Source organism: Penicillium subrubescens (assembly GCF_028828155.1).
Source record: "Penicillium subrubescens strain IBT 31985 chromosome Unknown utg000004l_segment0_segment0, whole genome shotgun sequence".
Classification (NCBI taxonomy): Eukaryota; Fungi; Ascomycota; class Eurotiomycetes; order Eurotiales; family Aspergillaceae; genus Penicillium; species Penicillium subrubescens.
Genome location: NW_026643154.1, coordinates 3,396,152 through 3,410,203, shown reverse-complemented (window position 1 = coordinate 3,410,203; position 14,052 = coordinate 3,396,152). Strand labels below are relative to the sequence as shown.

The 14,052-nt window shown below is 50.1% G+C and overlaps 4 protein-coding genes across 4 annotated transcripts; 3 read left to right on the top strand and 1 right to left on the bottom strand.

The window, feature by feature from the left end:
* Positions 1-437: 437 nt before the first annotated feature.
* N7473_006261 (dicarboxylic amino acid permease agtA) lies at positions 438-2,391 on the top strand (the record flags this gene model as incomplete). The annotated part of the gene is made up of 5 exons (XM_057152201.1): positions 438-600; positions 658-715; positions 784-790; positions 843-1,003; positions 1,065-2,391. 5 exons carry the CDS (start codon positions 438-440, stop codon positions 2,389-2,391), a joined length of 1,716 nt encoding a protein of 571 aa, XP_057010006.1.
* An 879-nt stretch (positions 2,392-3,270) lies between these two features.
* Positions 3,271-4,564, top strand: N7473_006260 (heme-dependent oxidative N-demethylase family protein; the record flags this gene model as incomplete). The annotated part of the gene is made up of 4 exons (XM_057152200.1): positions 3,271-3,529; positions 3,585-4,126; positions 4,185-4,280; positions 4,325-4,564. The coding sequence occupies 4 exons, from the start codon at positions 3,271-3,273 to the stop codon at positions 4,562-4,564; spliced, it is 1,137 nt and encodes a 378-aa protein (XP_057010005.1).
* Positions 4,565-5,978: 1,414 nt separating this feature from the next.
* On the bottom strand, positions 5,979-8,116 carry N7473_006259 (M14 family metallopeptidase). Its single transcript, XM_057152199.1, has 2 exons — positions 7,435-8,116; positions 5,979-7,367 (listed from the first exon to the last, which is right to left on the bottom strand). The coding sequence occupies exons 1-2, from the start codon at positions 7,819-7,821 to the stop codon at positions 6,147-6,149; spliced, it is 1,608 nt and encodes a 535-aa protein (XP_057010004.1). The 5' UTR covers positions 7,822-8,116; the 3' UTR covers positions 5,979-6,146.
* Positions 8,117-9,644: 1,528 nt separating this feature from the next.
* On the top strand, positions 9,645-14,020 carry N7473_006258 (Arf family guanine nucleotide exchange factor SYT1; the record flags this gene model as incomplete). The annotated part of the gene is given in 3 exon segments (XM_057152198.1): positions 9,645-10,047; positions 10,192-10,961; positions 10,973-14,020. 3 exon segments carry the CDS (start codon positions 9,645-9,647, stop codon positions 14,018-14,020), a joined length of 4,221 nt encoding a protein of 1,406 aa, XP_057010003.1.
* Between the last annotated feature and the right edge of the window lie 32 nt (positions 14,021-14,052).

The following is a 14,052-nucleotide window of genomic DNA, read 5'->3' as shown; positions in this document are numbered from 1 at the left end:
AAGGGATTTATACCTCCTCGTCCCCGGTCCCCCATAGATGTTACCTAATTGATTCCTTCCCCATACCAAACTCGGGCCGCACGTTCAATCTCCCCCAACCTAGGAAGGCTTGGCTGTTCCCAGTCAGCTTATTCTGGCCTAGATTCTAGTCGTTCCACCGAGGGCTTATCTTTCTGCTCGGGGCATTCTTCCATTCTGATTTCTTGGCTTGCGGAGAGGCGCAGGAGCTCAGACTGGAAACACGCGCCCCCCGGGCCCTTTTTAGACGGCTGGTCACCTGCGCAATCGTTCGTGTTTGTCTGCTAGTTTCTTTTTCTCTTCTTCTTTCTTCTTTTCCTCTTAAGCTTTTTCCTTCCCCCAGTTTTTTTCCGATTTACGAAAGACACCGGGGTAATTCAAACAAACACCTGCCTTTGCCTCGTTTGCGTCCATCCCACATGGCGTCGCACGAGGTCAAGAGCGAGGGCTACTCCTCGGAGGCCCATGTCAAACGCGAGTACAGCGGCGATGAAGTGGCCGTGGCTGAGGAGGGTGGTCTATCGGATCCCAACCATGTTGATCTGCACCGTGCGCTCAAGGCGCGACACATTACTATGATTGGTTCGTGAAATGTTCGAAAATGAAGATTCGGGGGAACTTTTGACTGACGCGATGCAGCAATTGGTGGTGCAATTGGAACTGGTCTGATTATTGGTACTGGAGATGCATTGGCAAAGTAAGTCATGGACTCGTTTCCCCATGATCCAGCACTCGAAACTAACCATGGCTTTTTTTGCTTTACAGGGCTGGCGTGAGTAAATCCGCAACTGGTTGAATTTTTGATCATATCTAACCCTTCATAGCCCGGTTCAGTCCTGATTGCCTACGCTTTCGTGGGTTTCATCGTGTACTTGGTTATGTGTGCTCTTGGAGAGATGGCCGCGTGGCTTCCTCTTCCCTCTGGTTTTACTGGTTACGCTGTGCGATTCTGCGACCCTGCGCTTGGATTCACTCTTGGTTGGACGTGCGTACAAAACTGCCACTCTGAGCCTATCATGATCTATACTAACTCGGAAGTTGCACAGATACTGGTTTAAATATATTATCTTATCACCGAATCAGTTAACCGCAGGTGCACTCGTCATATCATACTGGCTGCCACAAGATAAAGTGAATGCTGGAGTCTGGATCACCGTCTTGTTGATTGCGATTGTATCCATCAACTACTTTGGCGTGCGCTTCTTCGGTGAATTCGAGTTCTGGCTGTCCTCGTTCAAGGTCATCGTCATTCTGGGAATCATCCTGCTCTCCTTCATCCTCATGCTGGGTGGTGGTCCCGACCATGACCGTAAGGGTTTCCGCTACTGGAAGAGCCCCGGTGCTTTCAACCATTATATCCTGGAGGGCGATGCTGGCCGCTTCCTGGCGTTCTGGTCGACCATGGTCTCCGCCACATTCGCCTACCTGGGTACCGAATTGGTCGGTGTCACAGTCGGCGAGGCGCAGAACCCGCGTCGCGCCATCCCCCGCGCGATCAAGTTGACTTTCTGGCGTATCCTGGTCTTCTACGTGCTCTCGGTCCTCTTGGTTGGTACCCTGGTGCCATACAATGACACCAAGCTGCCCTACAACAACTCCAAGTTCGCCAAGTCTGCCAGCTCTGCTGCTGCCTCCCCCTTCGTCGTTGCCATTGAGAACTCTGGAATCCCCTATCTGTCGCACATCCTGAATGCTTGCATTCTACTGTTCGTCTTCTCGGCCGCGAACTCTGATTTGTACATCGCCACCCGTACTATCTACGGTCTCGCTCGCGAGGGCAAGGCCCCCAGGATCTTCGCCCGTACCGACCGTCGCGGTGTCCCAGTCTATGCTCTGGCCATTTGCTCTTCCATCGCTCTGATCGCCTACATGAACGTCTCCAACGACTCTAAGACCGTCTTCAAGTACTTCGTCAACCTGGTCACCATCTTCGGTCTCCTGACCTGGGTTTCCATCCTGGTCACCCACATCTACTTCGTGCGCGCCCGTCGGGCCCAGAACGTCCCCGACTCTGACCTAGCCTACGTCGCCCCCTTCGGTATCATCGGCTCCTACGTCGCGCTCGGCTTCTGCATCCTGATCGTCTTCACCAAGAACTACGACGTCTTCACACACAACAAGAAATGGGGCAACTTCGACTACAAGAACTTTATCACTGCGTACCTGGGTATCCCCTTGTATCTGATTTTGATCTTCGGATACAAGTTCGTCACCAAGTGCAAGGGTGTTAAGCCCGAGGAAGCCGATCTGTGGACTGGCAAGGACCAGATTGATCGTGAGGAGGCTGCTTTCATTGCGGCGCATAATGCTGAGATGGAGAAGAATTCTGGTTCCCACTGGTTCTACCGCAAGTTTGTGTCTTGGCTGTTCTAAGCTCAATTTTACACTTTTTGGATGTGGTTGGCGCGGTTTTGGTCTATGCGCTTTGCGTACATGGTCTGTCTTATGACTTGTAGTTACTTATCCGCTGATTGGATGGCGGTAGACTATGAATTTACGAGATATGAGGTTTAGCAAGTCATTATCTTTTAAGAGTTTACCTTATTTTCCAAAGGGGTGCGTGTTATGTTCGACTGGCCACTGTCGGACTGGTGCCAATCCTGCTTGTATTTGTAAGAGAATGGTAGAGAGGAGTTACAGCTAATCAATCTTAAGAACCTTTACACACTTCGAATTAAATAACAGACTCTTTGTGATATGGCGGGATCCACGCCCCATCCATGGGCATCACATCCGTGACGCTAGACTTTGACTCTTTAAGTAACCAATAATAGCAGGCCATCCCGGAAAAGGTCCTCTGCATCCTATCAATTTCCTCCGATGCGTCTCTCGCAGTAGCTTACCTGACTCTCTGCTGGCTATCAGTAGTGCCACCGAGTGGGGCTTTTCCGAATAGGGAAGGTTAAATGAGTACGTAGAGATAAGGTTGTGCGGGGTAAACGAGTATTCAAGGTCGCGCCCTGCTTTTACTTCTACTATCTACATTTTGAAAGCTAATCAATGTAGATTTACATGTATGATGCTTATGAGAATCTCCAATTTGGATGTGAGTCATTCATATGGACAATTCGGATTGGTTCATCCAAAGAACCCGATGGTCACAGTTTTTGCTATTTAAGGGTCACCCGCCTCCCCCAAGTGATCATCACATACATCACTTCCAAGTGACTGAGATTGCTGTCAGTTTTTCTCTCGCTCGAATTACAGCAAACTACGCCGGCTTATATCAAGCGAGCCTTTTTCAGTTCCATGATGACGATGCCCACAACGATCTCTCTCATACAATGGCCCGGATGGCCCACGATATTCTGCTTTAGTATTCTTTCAAGCCTCCTGTTATTGTTCAATTCATTGCGAAGACGTCAAAAATCGACTGGCAGGTCTGAAGTTGAAAATAAAGATGTTGAGCCCAGTTGTTATCCGCCAGTCGAGGCTCTCCCAGACTTCTGCTGGCAGACTACGGAGCCAGTGAAAATTCGACCGTTCAAGCCAAGATATAATTTGACCATGAGTGAGAGGATCGTCACAGTCCATAGATGATATGTTTCTGACATGTCTCATTACAGGCATCCAAGAAGCCAATATCAGCGAGCTAATTGAGATGGACAAGAACTATCTCGATCGCATCACACTTCGGAAGAAGATTATGGTCGAGCATGCAGAGACCGTCCTCGGCGCTGAAGATTGTGTCAAACCAGCTGTGGATGAATTTTACGTCTGGCTCATCGGGACTTATCTACCAACTCGATACCCTACCATGTTCCAATTGCTGCCAGCAACAAGTGATGAACAGGGATATTTGCACAGTTCAGTCACGGATGAGCAATTCCCCCTTCTCCCGCCAATCAATCCCAAAGATACTCTTTCTTTGATGGGTGGACTAATTGACGATGACCTTCTCTTCCTCCTACCGTCAGATGACGGTGATAGTGTCACACTAAAGGGCTTTGTGACCTGCTTTCCGAATGGCTTTAACACAGCAAAGAAGTTAAATCTGAAGCTCAGAGATATTCATACGCCAGTGCCGCAGTACAAAGAGAAATTAGAGAAGAGCATGGATCGATTTTTTGACAAACTAAAAATTGGCAAATTTGTTAAGCGTGCCAACGTAAGTCTGCCACCAGAACTTATCAACAGGTCAGAGCAGCTCATCGATTCCTGTATAGTGGACTATTCAAAACACCGATCGATTGTTCACGGCAACTGGAAATCATGGTTATGAGGGCGAAGTAGCCACACAGGAAGACCTCGACCTCGATATTGTAAGGTCACGCCCTTCTAGTACTCGTGATCTCTGACAAACCAGTTATTCCAGGCCCGAGTCCGCGTCGAAAGACAGTTTCTCCACCGTCTCCCTCAGACACAAGCCCTTCTATTTTCGTTCAAGACACTGCTATACCCACTCTTGGAGATAAAAGAAGAGGGACTTGGTGAAATGCTTGCAGAGGCTATTGATGGTTTGAAAGGAGGTAACGCACCTGGTTTCCATTTCTATAAGCGGGCTGCGGTTTGGGGGGAATCTGCAAAGGCCTATCTACGAAGTTGAGGGTTGCATTTCGCGTAGTTACCACTCTCTGTGAGCTAGATCTTTTACTATAACAAGACCTTTTCAGAAGCCAGTAGTGAAGTATGTTATTTAATTCGATGATCCGCGAAAAACCTTACCACAGCTTGTATAATAGTTATGAAAAATTATTACAAGCGCTGCATGGCTGTCTTTAGTTAATGTCGTGAGATTTGGTTAACTCCTTTAATTAACGAAAACCTGTACAGGTTTCTTTGTAGATAATAGTTTATTTATCCATCCTAACCATGAAATTATGTTAAATACTGAATTCGCAGTGCCAACATTCTCTAAATTATTACCATTTGTATTTACAGTATCATTAAGTATAATATCTGTATTATTATCAGAATTCTTACCAAAATTAGGTTATAATATCTTTAGTTTCTTTAACCAAAGAGTCTCAAAGAATCTAACATTAGCCCAAAAGCTACGGCTCAAGTAATTGAAATCAAACTCAGCAGGAGGATGTCGGCTGATCACTCACTTTAGCCGGTGGAATTTGATGGGTGTTTCACTTTCCTTCATATTTCCGACTGATAATTCCTGGAGTAGATGGGGAGAAGACACTGGACAAATTGTCCATCTAAGCCCTCGTGCGGTTATCCACTACTGAAATTTACCTAGAAAAAATGTTGTAGATCCTCCTCATAATTTACTAAGCCTTTTATCATAGATGCATATAGTAAGATTGCTACAAGTATGAAACCTTGATATATTTTCAGGGTTGTCTTACTCGTAACGGTTTTAAACGATAGCCCATAGTTAAAAAAAGCCTTAGCGATCAAGAAAGGGGGTCTGATAGACTGTTCAAAAGACTGTTCAAAGATCTATTACAAAAGAGGAAATTGAAGCATATACATTTAAATCCATACAAGTTGTCGTGCGATTAGCCTCAGCCAAAATATAGTCGATTCAACCAGGGCTAATGCCTCTTTGATTGAGGCAGGTATACTAAACTTTTCTAAAATCAGGTCCCTCTTGTCTGATCTCTTACTTCTCCGAACTTCTCCTTCCTAGCCCTCTCGATTCACGCATGTATACCGCGTTTTTCTGACATGGGATCCTCCCATCTCATCTCTCACTTCCCCGAGCTTCTCCTCCCCAATCTTCTCTGATCACGTACGCATATCAGATTTTTCTGAGATCAGTTCTTCCCATCTCACCACCTACTTCTCCCAACCTCCCCTCCTCAAGCCTCTCTGGATTTATAGCTCTCTTTCTAGAACCTTGGAGCCAAAACATAGAGCCTGGGCTCTAGTCACTCGCAATTCGACGACAGCATGGTGCTGCCACTCGAGGGTTCAAGCAATCTTGATGTGGTACTATCTGCTACTACGCCAGGGGTGCTGTAACTATTCATATTATGTAATCAAATTTCATTTTGGATCATATTCTGGTCAGATCCGATGCCTAGACCGCATCAACCTATTCACGTCCTTGTAAGAACCAACTATGTACAACCCTATACATGAATCTCCATCGGAAGAAATTAGGGCCCCCAAACGCCTAGCATAAGTACATGCCGATAAGTCATCATAAATTTCATGTGAAAGGTGATTATCTACTTCATCGACAAGGGTTTTTGTTCAAAATTGAATGGAGGCTTGATGACTGGGACCTCGTCATCTTCCATAATCTTCTCACCCCAGACGAATTTGCCAAATGTCAACACCGCATGGAAAATCTCCTTGCCGGTGGGGACTATGTGCTCTGGGGGAAGTAGGAAGCCATAGCTCCCGCGGTCTCGCAGCTTGATCTGGAACGAGTATGTAGCGTGCAGCTTGTGATAGAACCAGTCAAGGGCACTGCCGCCTGAGCTGATGTTGGCGGCTTCACCGTTTGGCAGGATGCCCTCGCAAGCAGAGGTCACGTCATAGGACTCGTGGGTGGATTGGCGAATGGCCTTGGCCAGGCCAAGGCCCAGCTCCTCAAGGCTTTCCAGCGTCGGCGGGACGGTGGAGCAGCTGTATGAATAGGGATACAGGATCTGCTGTGAGTACGAGTGGAGATCCAAGAAACCCACGATATCGGCACGGCCGCTATCAGTTTCGTTTTGTGCCCACCGGGCCAGCCGGTGGGACTCCAGTGCCTCGAATGGCTCTGACCCTGCGTAATTTTCGGAGCAAGGGTTTGACCGCGTGGACTCACCATCCCACTCAAAGTCCCAAGCTCGGTCGAGATCGACTCCACGGCATATCGGTAGGCCTGTAGGTTGCCGGTTCTTGCGCCACAGACGATCATGTTCCCACGAGTAGGCGTAGCCATCTGGGTTCAGAGTTGGGATCAAAACCCAATCATACTCGTGCAGGAGACGGGTGACCTCTTCCGAATGGCCATACTGGGTGATGAGGCTGTATGCAATGTATGTAACAGTGGAGGTACTGATCCATTCTCGTGCGTGGGATCCGCCCACAACGACAATCGTCTTGCGCGGGCCGGTTGGCTCATACGGAGAGGGCGTTGACCCAACTCGCAGAGCATGGATGTCGCGTCCCTCATAGGAGAGTCCAACACTGGTGACATGGGCATGCGAGGGAAACATGGACGCCATCAGTCGCATCCACTGCACGATAACCGCTAGCGGCTGATAGTCGTGGAAAAAGACGTCGTCGACCGGCGCGGTCGCAGTCCGCCTGCTCCCGGATCTGAAATCGGGTTCCGTATCGGATGAAATGTGAAGGTGACGTGGGTAGGTATTGTAGATCATATCGACAAGGTCGTCCATGAGGGGAGTATGGTTGGAACGGAGGGAAGGAGGTAGTAGGTCGAGGAGAGAGGGAATCTAGTCAAAGGTTAGACCATTGATGCCGCGGACTCGTAATCAGATGATGAGGAGCCAGTGTACATACCATTTCTTCGGCGAGTCGAATATCTACATACTGCGCCGTGATAGCCCAAACATCCAGGACCAGTACCCTCGAGGCCGAGGCCAGTGCCTCGGCGTCGTCGGGATGACGCAGATGAAAGCGGAGAACGACATCGCTGCTGTATCGATCGCGCAGGCTGGATGGGATACCGGACTGCTTGGGACACGTCCGGGGCAACCCCCAGACTGTTTCAATGACCCAGTCGCGCAGGCGAGTCCATGGGCGGCGCGGATCAGAGGGCTGGGAGAGGAGGTTGATCGGTTGGAGTGGCGCGAGTGGACCGGGAGGAGTGATGCTGGAACCCGCGGGGACGGCGGAGATGGGTGGGCAGAGGGCCGAAAAGAGGAGGATGGAGGGAAGGACACGCATCGCGGCGTGATGCAGGCAGAGGGTGATGCCAGTCGCGGTGGGGTGGTGCGAAAAAAAGATTGATGAGAAACGAACGGAAGTTGAGGCTGAGGAACTGGCGAAGGGGACGAATGGAATGACCGAAGTGGGGAGTGTCAGACTGTCAGCAAATGTAACAGTCCAAGAGGAGGAGAGTGAATGCGGAGAAGGCGATAAGGAGATGATAAGCCAGAAGTTCAAGAAGATACAGTCATATCGGCTGTATAAAATAGATCATAGTATGATGTACAGGGCATGTAGACTGTTGAGTCCTGACAAAAGTTCTGGAATTGAGAGTTACAAGAAGAGGAAAGCTGAAGCAGCTAGGCAGTCGAAATAACGGGCGGGGCTCTAACCAGGAGGTGGCTAAAGGTACGAGGACGAGGATCAATTAGGGTTTAGACACCATACGTCAGTGGCCAAAGTAGCAGGTATTGAATTAAAGAGAGAACCATAGGTCTGTATCAGTATTTATGGGGTAGTTATGTATCAGATGAACTTTAAAAAAGAGGCAAGTCAAGTGTGTTCGTTGAAAGATACCGAGAGTCATGTAGAGATAGATAGATATATGTAACTATGTACTCCGGAGAAGACCAGTGTCACAGAATGGTACCTGTTAAACTAGGGGATCTATAATGTAATCTATGACACTACGAAAAGGTATCTGAAAGAAGGGATTTCTTAGTAGTGTAATAGGTAAGATCCAATTCTCCTAGTAGGTTTCTATTCCTAAATCTATGTATGTCTCTCGCGCGAACATGTTCATCTTGGGAGTGTTGTACTGTAGAATCAAGACGAATCAAGATTACTTAAAGAGCCGACGAACCAGTTCATTGTAATTTAAGTTCAACTAGAAGTATCGAATGCATGGAATTCTGTTCTAGGTTAATCTGTATTATTATGAACATGAAATCAACACAAGATAGAAACGATTGACCCCCTCCATTTATCAATCATCTATTATTATCGCAGTCTAGACCGCAGAATATCGTCCCCACTCCTCTGGCCACGCCGCAGTCTAGAATGTTTAGAATTTCTTTTCTCCATCGCATGTCTCGAAGTGCAACCAACTGGAGTCGTTGCGAGTATTTGACGAGAGTTATTCCCTCAAATTATACTAACTATTTCTTGGATAATAATAGTACAGGGTATGACACTAGTAGTGTCGCAGAAGTGGACCAGATTAGGGTATATCAATAGCACCACCTATGATCATCTCAATATATCATTATCTCGACAGTATATGACCCCAATTCATGAATATATCATTCCTCTACTCCGTACAAATAACCGAATCCATCTAGTTAAACCAGTGAAACCTGTTCTTCAGTACGACTAATAAGTATTATTGTCGCCGCGCTCAGGGCATCTTGAAACTCGTCTGCCTTAAAACTACCCCTCCTCTCGCTCTCCTCTTCTCCAACATCTCGAATATCCCTCGGTATTATACCAACTCCAAGACCAACAGAATAATATCCACTCCAATCCGATCTGATCCAGTACGATCGTGTGGCGTGTGCATGCTTACATAGTTTCCATATTATTCTTTGCGGAGTTTCCAGCACCGCCCCTCCCTTTTTCCTTTTCCCGCGTTCCCCTTTTTTCTCTCGCTCGAGCTGACGACGGGTTCACTCCACCTCCGATTCCCACCGCGTTCTGGAACACTCCAAGTCGCTATGCAGGCCCATTGAGTTCATCATCTTTTGAACCTCCATCCCCTTCTTTCCAACCCCCTATCATTCCTTCTACCAGCTTGGCTTCTCAACGGCCACGCATGGGTCGGAACAATTTAGTTCTTCGCAGCCATGCATTGGAAAGGCCTGCGACTCGTCGCCGATGGGAGCTCCAAGCGCCAAAGTACCATTGAATCCCAGCCCCAGGGTCGTCGCAGCGAACACCTCCCACGTCCCTTGGCCCCCATCAACGAACCTAGATACTCCGAATCGACCCCTCGTTTCTCGGACTTGGCGGATTCAGAGGGGATTCATGCGGACGATGGGACGGTGCCACGGCTGCGAGTCCCCAGGGAGAGGGGGCCAGAGGCTGGGGTCGCGCGGGCGGATTTCGCTGCAGGCCCCTCGACAGGCGATACCCCTAGCTTGCGGAGGAATCGATTCAGCTTCATGAGACTGCGTCACGCCTCGGATCCCCAGCTTTCCAAGTCTTACGCAAAGGGAGAGGAAACTCCCCCAGTACCGTCGCTCCCGCGTAAGTGCACCACCCATATGTTGAGGACTCCCGGATAATTTTCTATATGCTTGGCGGACTGGCTGGTCGCGACCGGGTTCGCAATCGTGAAATGATCCCTGGGACAGATGGAATTGAATAACTGATGGCTGACCTGCTATGAAGCTCCCAAGATCATCACCACCGCGCCGACCAGCCACGAACTCGACCAGCCGGTAAAACAGCGACATAAGCTTAGACTTCTCCCTTCCTCTCGCAAACACTCCATGGAGGAACTATCCCGAAACTCAGGAGACTATCATCGGAGATTGGAACGAAAGCACCAGGGATCAACCGACTCCCATATCGCTGACTCGGGTCTCTCAACATTTCAAACGTCAACCCCGGAGGAGCCGGGGAGACTCTCAACGACATCAATACGAAGCGGAGGTCGAGATCAAGCGTTCAACGAGTCCCAGCGATCCTCAGTATCAGTCACAGATGCGCGGTTCTCAGAGTCATCTCGATCAGATCAGAGCTATGGAGACCAAAATTTCCGGACAAACTCTCCTCGCGATGTCCAAGGCTCAGCCAACAAGCGATTTCGCATGCCCCGATTGAAGCGACACCGCAGCCCCTTGTTCCCACTACCCCCGAAGCTCCCGCCATCAACAAACAAGTTCCCGCCGGTCGAGACTCCCAGATCAGAGGGCTCGGATCATGATCAGATCTCACCACTACCATCTCCATCACGGTCCGCCGTCGGCCTGGTCGGTCCCAATGCACCACCACTACTCCGGAACAACTCGACGAATTCGAATCGGTCTATCCGATCGAATCCCTCCCATAAGGGCCGGGGAGATCCTCCACGATGGGATCTCTCGCTGAGAACCACGTGGACGATATCTCGCCGGCTCCCTATCTGGCATCATCTGGACGAACTTCTACTTCCACCAGTGGACGGAAGAGCTTCGGCGACATCTTCAGCATCTCGCAGCGATTGAGACAGAATTCGGAGCCGCCAAACCCTCGCAATGGTTCCCCGGGAATAGGTGGCGCAGCGACCCCAATCAAGGCGGACCTTCCACCAATCCCTGACCGCGAAGAAGGAGAAACACCAGCTGCGTACCTGACGAAGCTGGAGGAGAATCTACCTCGCGGCATGGTTGGAGGTGTTCTGGCTCAGTCTGATGACGAATTCTACAAGGTTGGCCTGCGGAAGTACATGCGATCCTTCTCGTACTTTGGTGATCCGATTGACATGGCTATTCGCAAGCTTTTGATGGAAGTGGAGTTGCCCAAGGAGACCCAGCAAATCGATCGATTCCTGCAAGCATTCGCCGACCGATATCACGAATGCAATCCCGGGATTTTTGCTTCGACGGACCAAGCTTACTTCATCGCATTCTCCATTCTCATTCTTCACACCGACGTGTTCAACAAGAACAACAAGCGCAAGATGCAAAAGCCTGATTATGTTAAGAATTGTCGAGGAGAGGGCATCGCGGAAGACATTCTCGAATGCTTCTACGAAAACATCTCATATACGCCCTTTATTCATGTTGAGGATGCAAACCTCCGTGATCGCCACCTTGCGAAACCCCGGCGGGCCTTGTTCAAAAGCACCAGCTCGGATCATCTACAACTAATGGCAAGAGAACCTGTAGATCCCTACACCCTTATCTTGGACAACAAGCTCGGGACTCTCAAGCCTAGTCTGAAGGAGGTGATGGATCTTGACGACACTTATGATCATGTTGGAACTAACGGTCCACCTGATATCGATGATCTCCACCAGGCTTTTACCAAGTCAGGTATCTTGCAAATAATTTCCGCGCGCTCGCGACCCGATGCATTCATGCAGTCAAGCCTCGATAATCCAGCCGACTCACACCCAGGTCTCGTTGATATCAAGGTAGCCAAGGTGGGCTTGCTTTGGCGGAAGGATCCCAAAAAGAAGCGGGCACGATCACCCTGGGCAGAATGGGGCGCGATTCTGACCTTTTCCCAACTCTACTTCTTCCGAAACGTGACATGGGTGCGGACATTGATGGCACAACACGACGCATACGTGAAGAATGGGCGCAAAGGCACGCTTGTATTCCGCCCTCCTTTGGCTGAATTCAAACCAGACGGCATGATGTCTACAAATGATGCCGTAGCCCTACTGGACAACAGCTACAAGAAGCACAAGCACGCCTTCTCGTTCGTTCGGCACAATGCTTTGGAAGAAGTCTTCTTGGCCACCTCGGAGCCGGAGATGAATGACTGGATTAACAAACTTAATTATGCTGCCGCCTTCCGGACCACCGGGGTTCGCACAAAGGGCATGATTACGACAAATTACGAGGGCCAGCGGTACCGCAAGAGCCAGCGTATGGGGTCCATCTCGTCGCTAGGGTCTCACCAGTCCGGGGACAAGGAACCCGAGTCGCCTAGTATTGACAATGACATTGTGGCCGAGTTTGTCGCGGCTCGACGGCGGCTCATGAGCCAAAAGATCAGAGACACGAACGAGAAGCTTTTTGTCACTCAAAGGCAGCTGGACGATCTTCTACGAAACGCCCGGCACTTGCAAGTCTTGACCCCGGTCACTCCCCGCGCTCGCGAGAACGTCATCATGGCGGCAGCCCGTATGGCTGCAAAGCTCAAGTGGATCCGCCAGGATATCTGGCGCAACAAGTGCTACCGTGAGGTTCTTCTTCGGGATCTTGGAGAGGCAGAAACTGCGACGGAAGAGCGGACAGGGTCTGTAGCCGGACAAACAGTGTCAACTCAGGCTGATACTGCGCGGGTGGCTTCTGTTTCTGGGCCGTCGATCGCCTCCGAGCCCAGCGTACGTGGGACACCCAGCATCGTTCATGTAGTGACGAACCAGGATGCACCCACTGAATCTGCTGTGGTCCCCGCCGAGAAACCTTGGATTGATACTGGTCTTTTGAGTGAGCCGTCGACAGAGGATATGCGCCGACCCAGTATACCAACCTCGACCACCTCATCCGACCTTGGTAGAGTGGGGCGGCCTCTTTCCATTGCCATTGTGTCCGAGGGCCGGTCCGACAGTGCTTCACACCTCGAACGGGAAGCCTCGGTGCTCAGCCGTGGTAGTAAGTTTGATGGTGCTAGTCTTGGATCCCGGGCATCCAAAATCACTTCACCCGTTAGTTTTGACGATAGTGAGGAGCGTCTTTTGAGAGAGACTGGTCTGCTTGATCTTGGTGGCTCGCCCCCACCCCGTAAACCTTCCAGTGCCGTGCTAGAAGACGAAACGGAGAGCAAGCCTGACGAGTCGTCTGAAGTCTCGCAGAGTGACAACAGGCCCAGCCGTGTCCGCCGCAGTCTCCACCGCACTCTTCGCGAGCCTCATCACGTTCACCGACATCACTCGCGCCATAAGAAGAATCGGGATTCTGTATCGAGCCTGGCCGGTCCCGAGGACGATGGAAGTGAGAGCAGTGGACTTCCCCGCAAGACACCCAGTTTCACTGTCCATGGCAAGAAAGCCTCCATTGTCACCTTTGGCTCAGAATGGCAGAATATGCCCCCGGAGGAACGTCTCAAGCTGCGCAAGCCAACTCCTCACGAAGAGCCACGCGCTTCGGATCCCGTTCTTGTTGGTAGCGGCGAGTCGGTGACTTCGGACAATATGCCCGCTGATCGTCGTCACTCGTACATGAGCGTCAGCACAACCACAGGGCTCAGTCTCCGCAGCGATGATGAAACCATTGATTTCTTCAAGGATGCTCAGGAGACGTTGCCCGCAGACTCGCCTAAGCGTCCAATCTCGCAGGTCCTCGACCATGAGCCCGAACAAACATCCCCACCTGAACCAACTGAACCAGAGCCGGAGAATGAGCCCCCTTCAACATCTGGCACTGGTAGTGGGTCTATCACCTATGGAAGTCACCTCATCGCACCTGGAGAAACCACCTCACCTTCCTCTACCTCCCTCAGCGAACGAATCGTCGATACCCCGTCCTCTGAGAATCTTCGCCAACAGGCTGTCGGTGCTTGAGTTCAAGCATAACCTTCTCACAACCCTTCCCT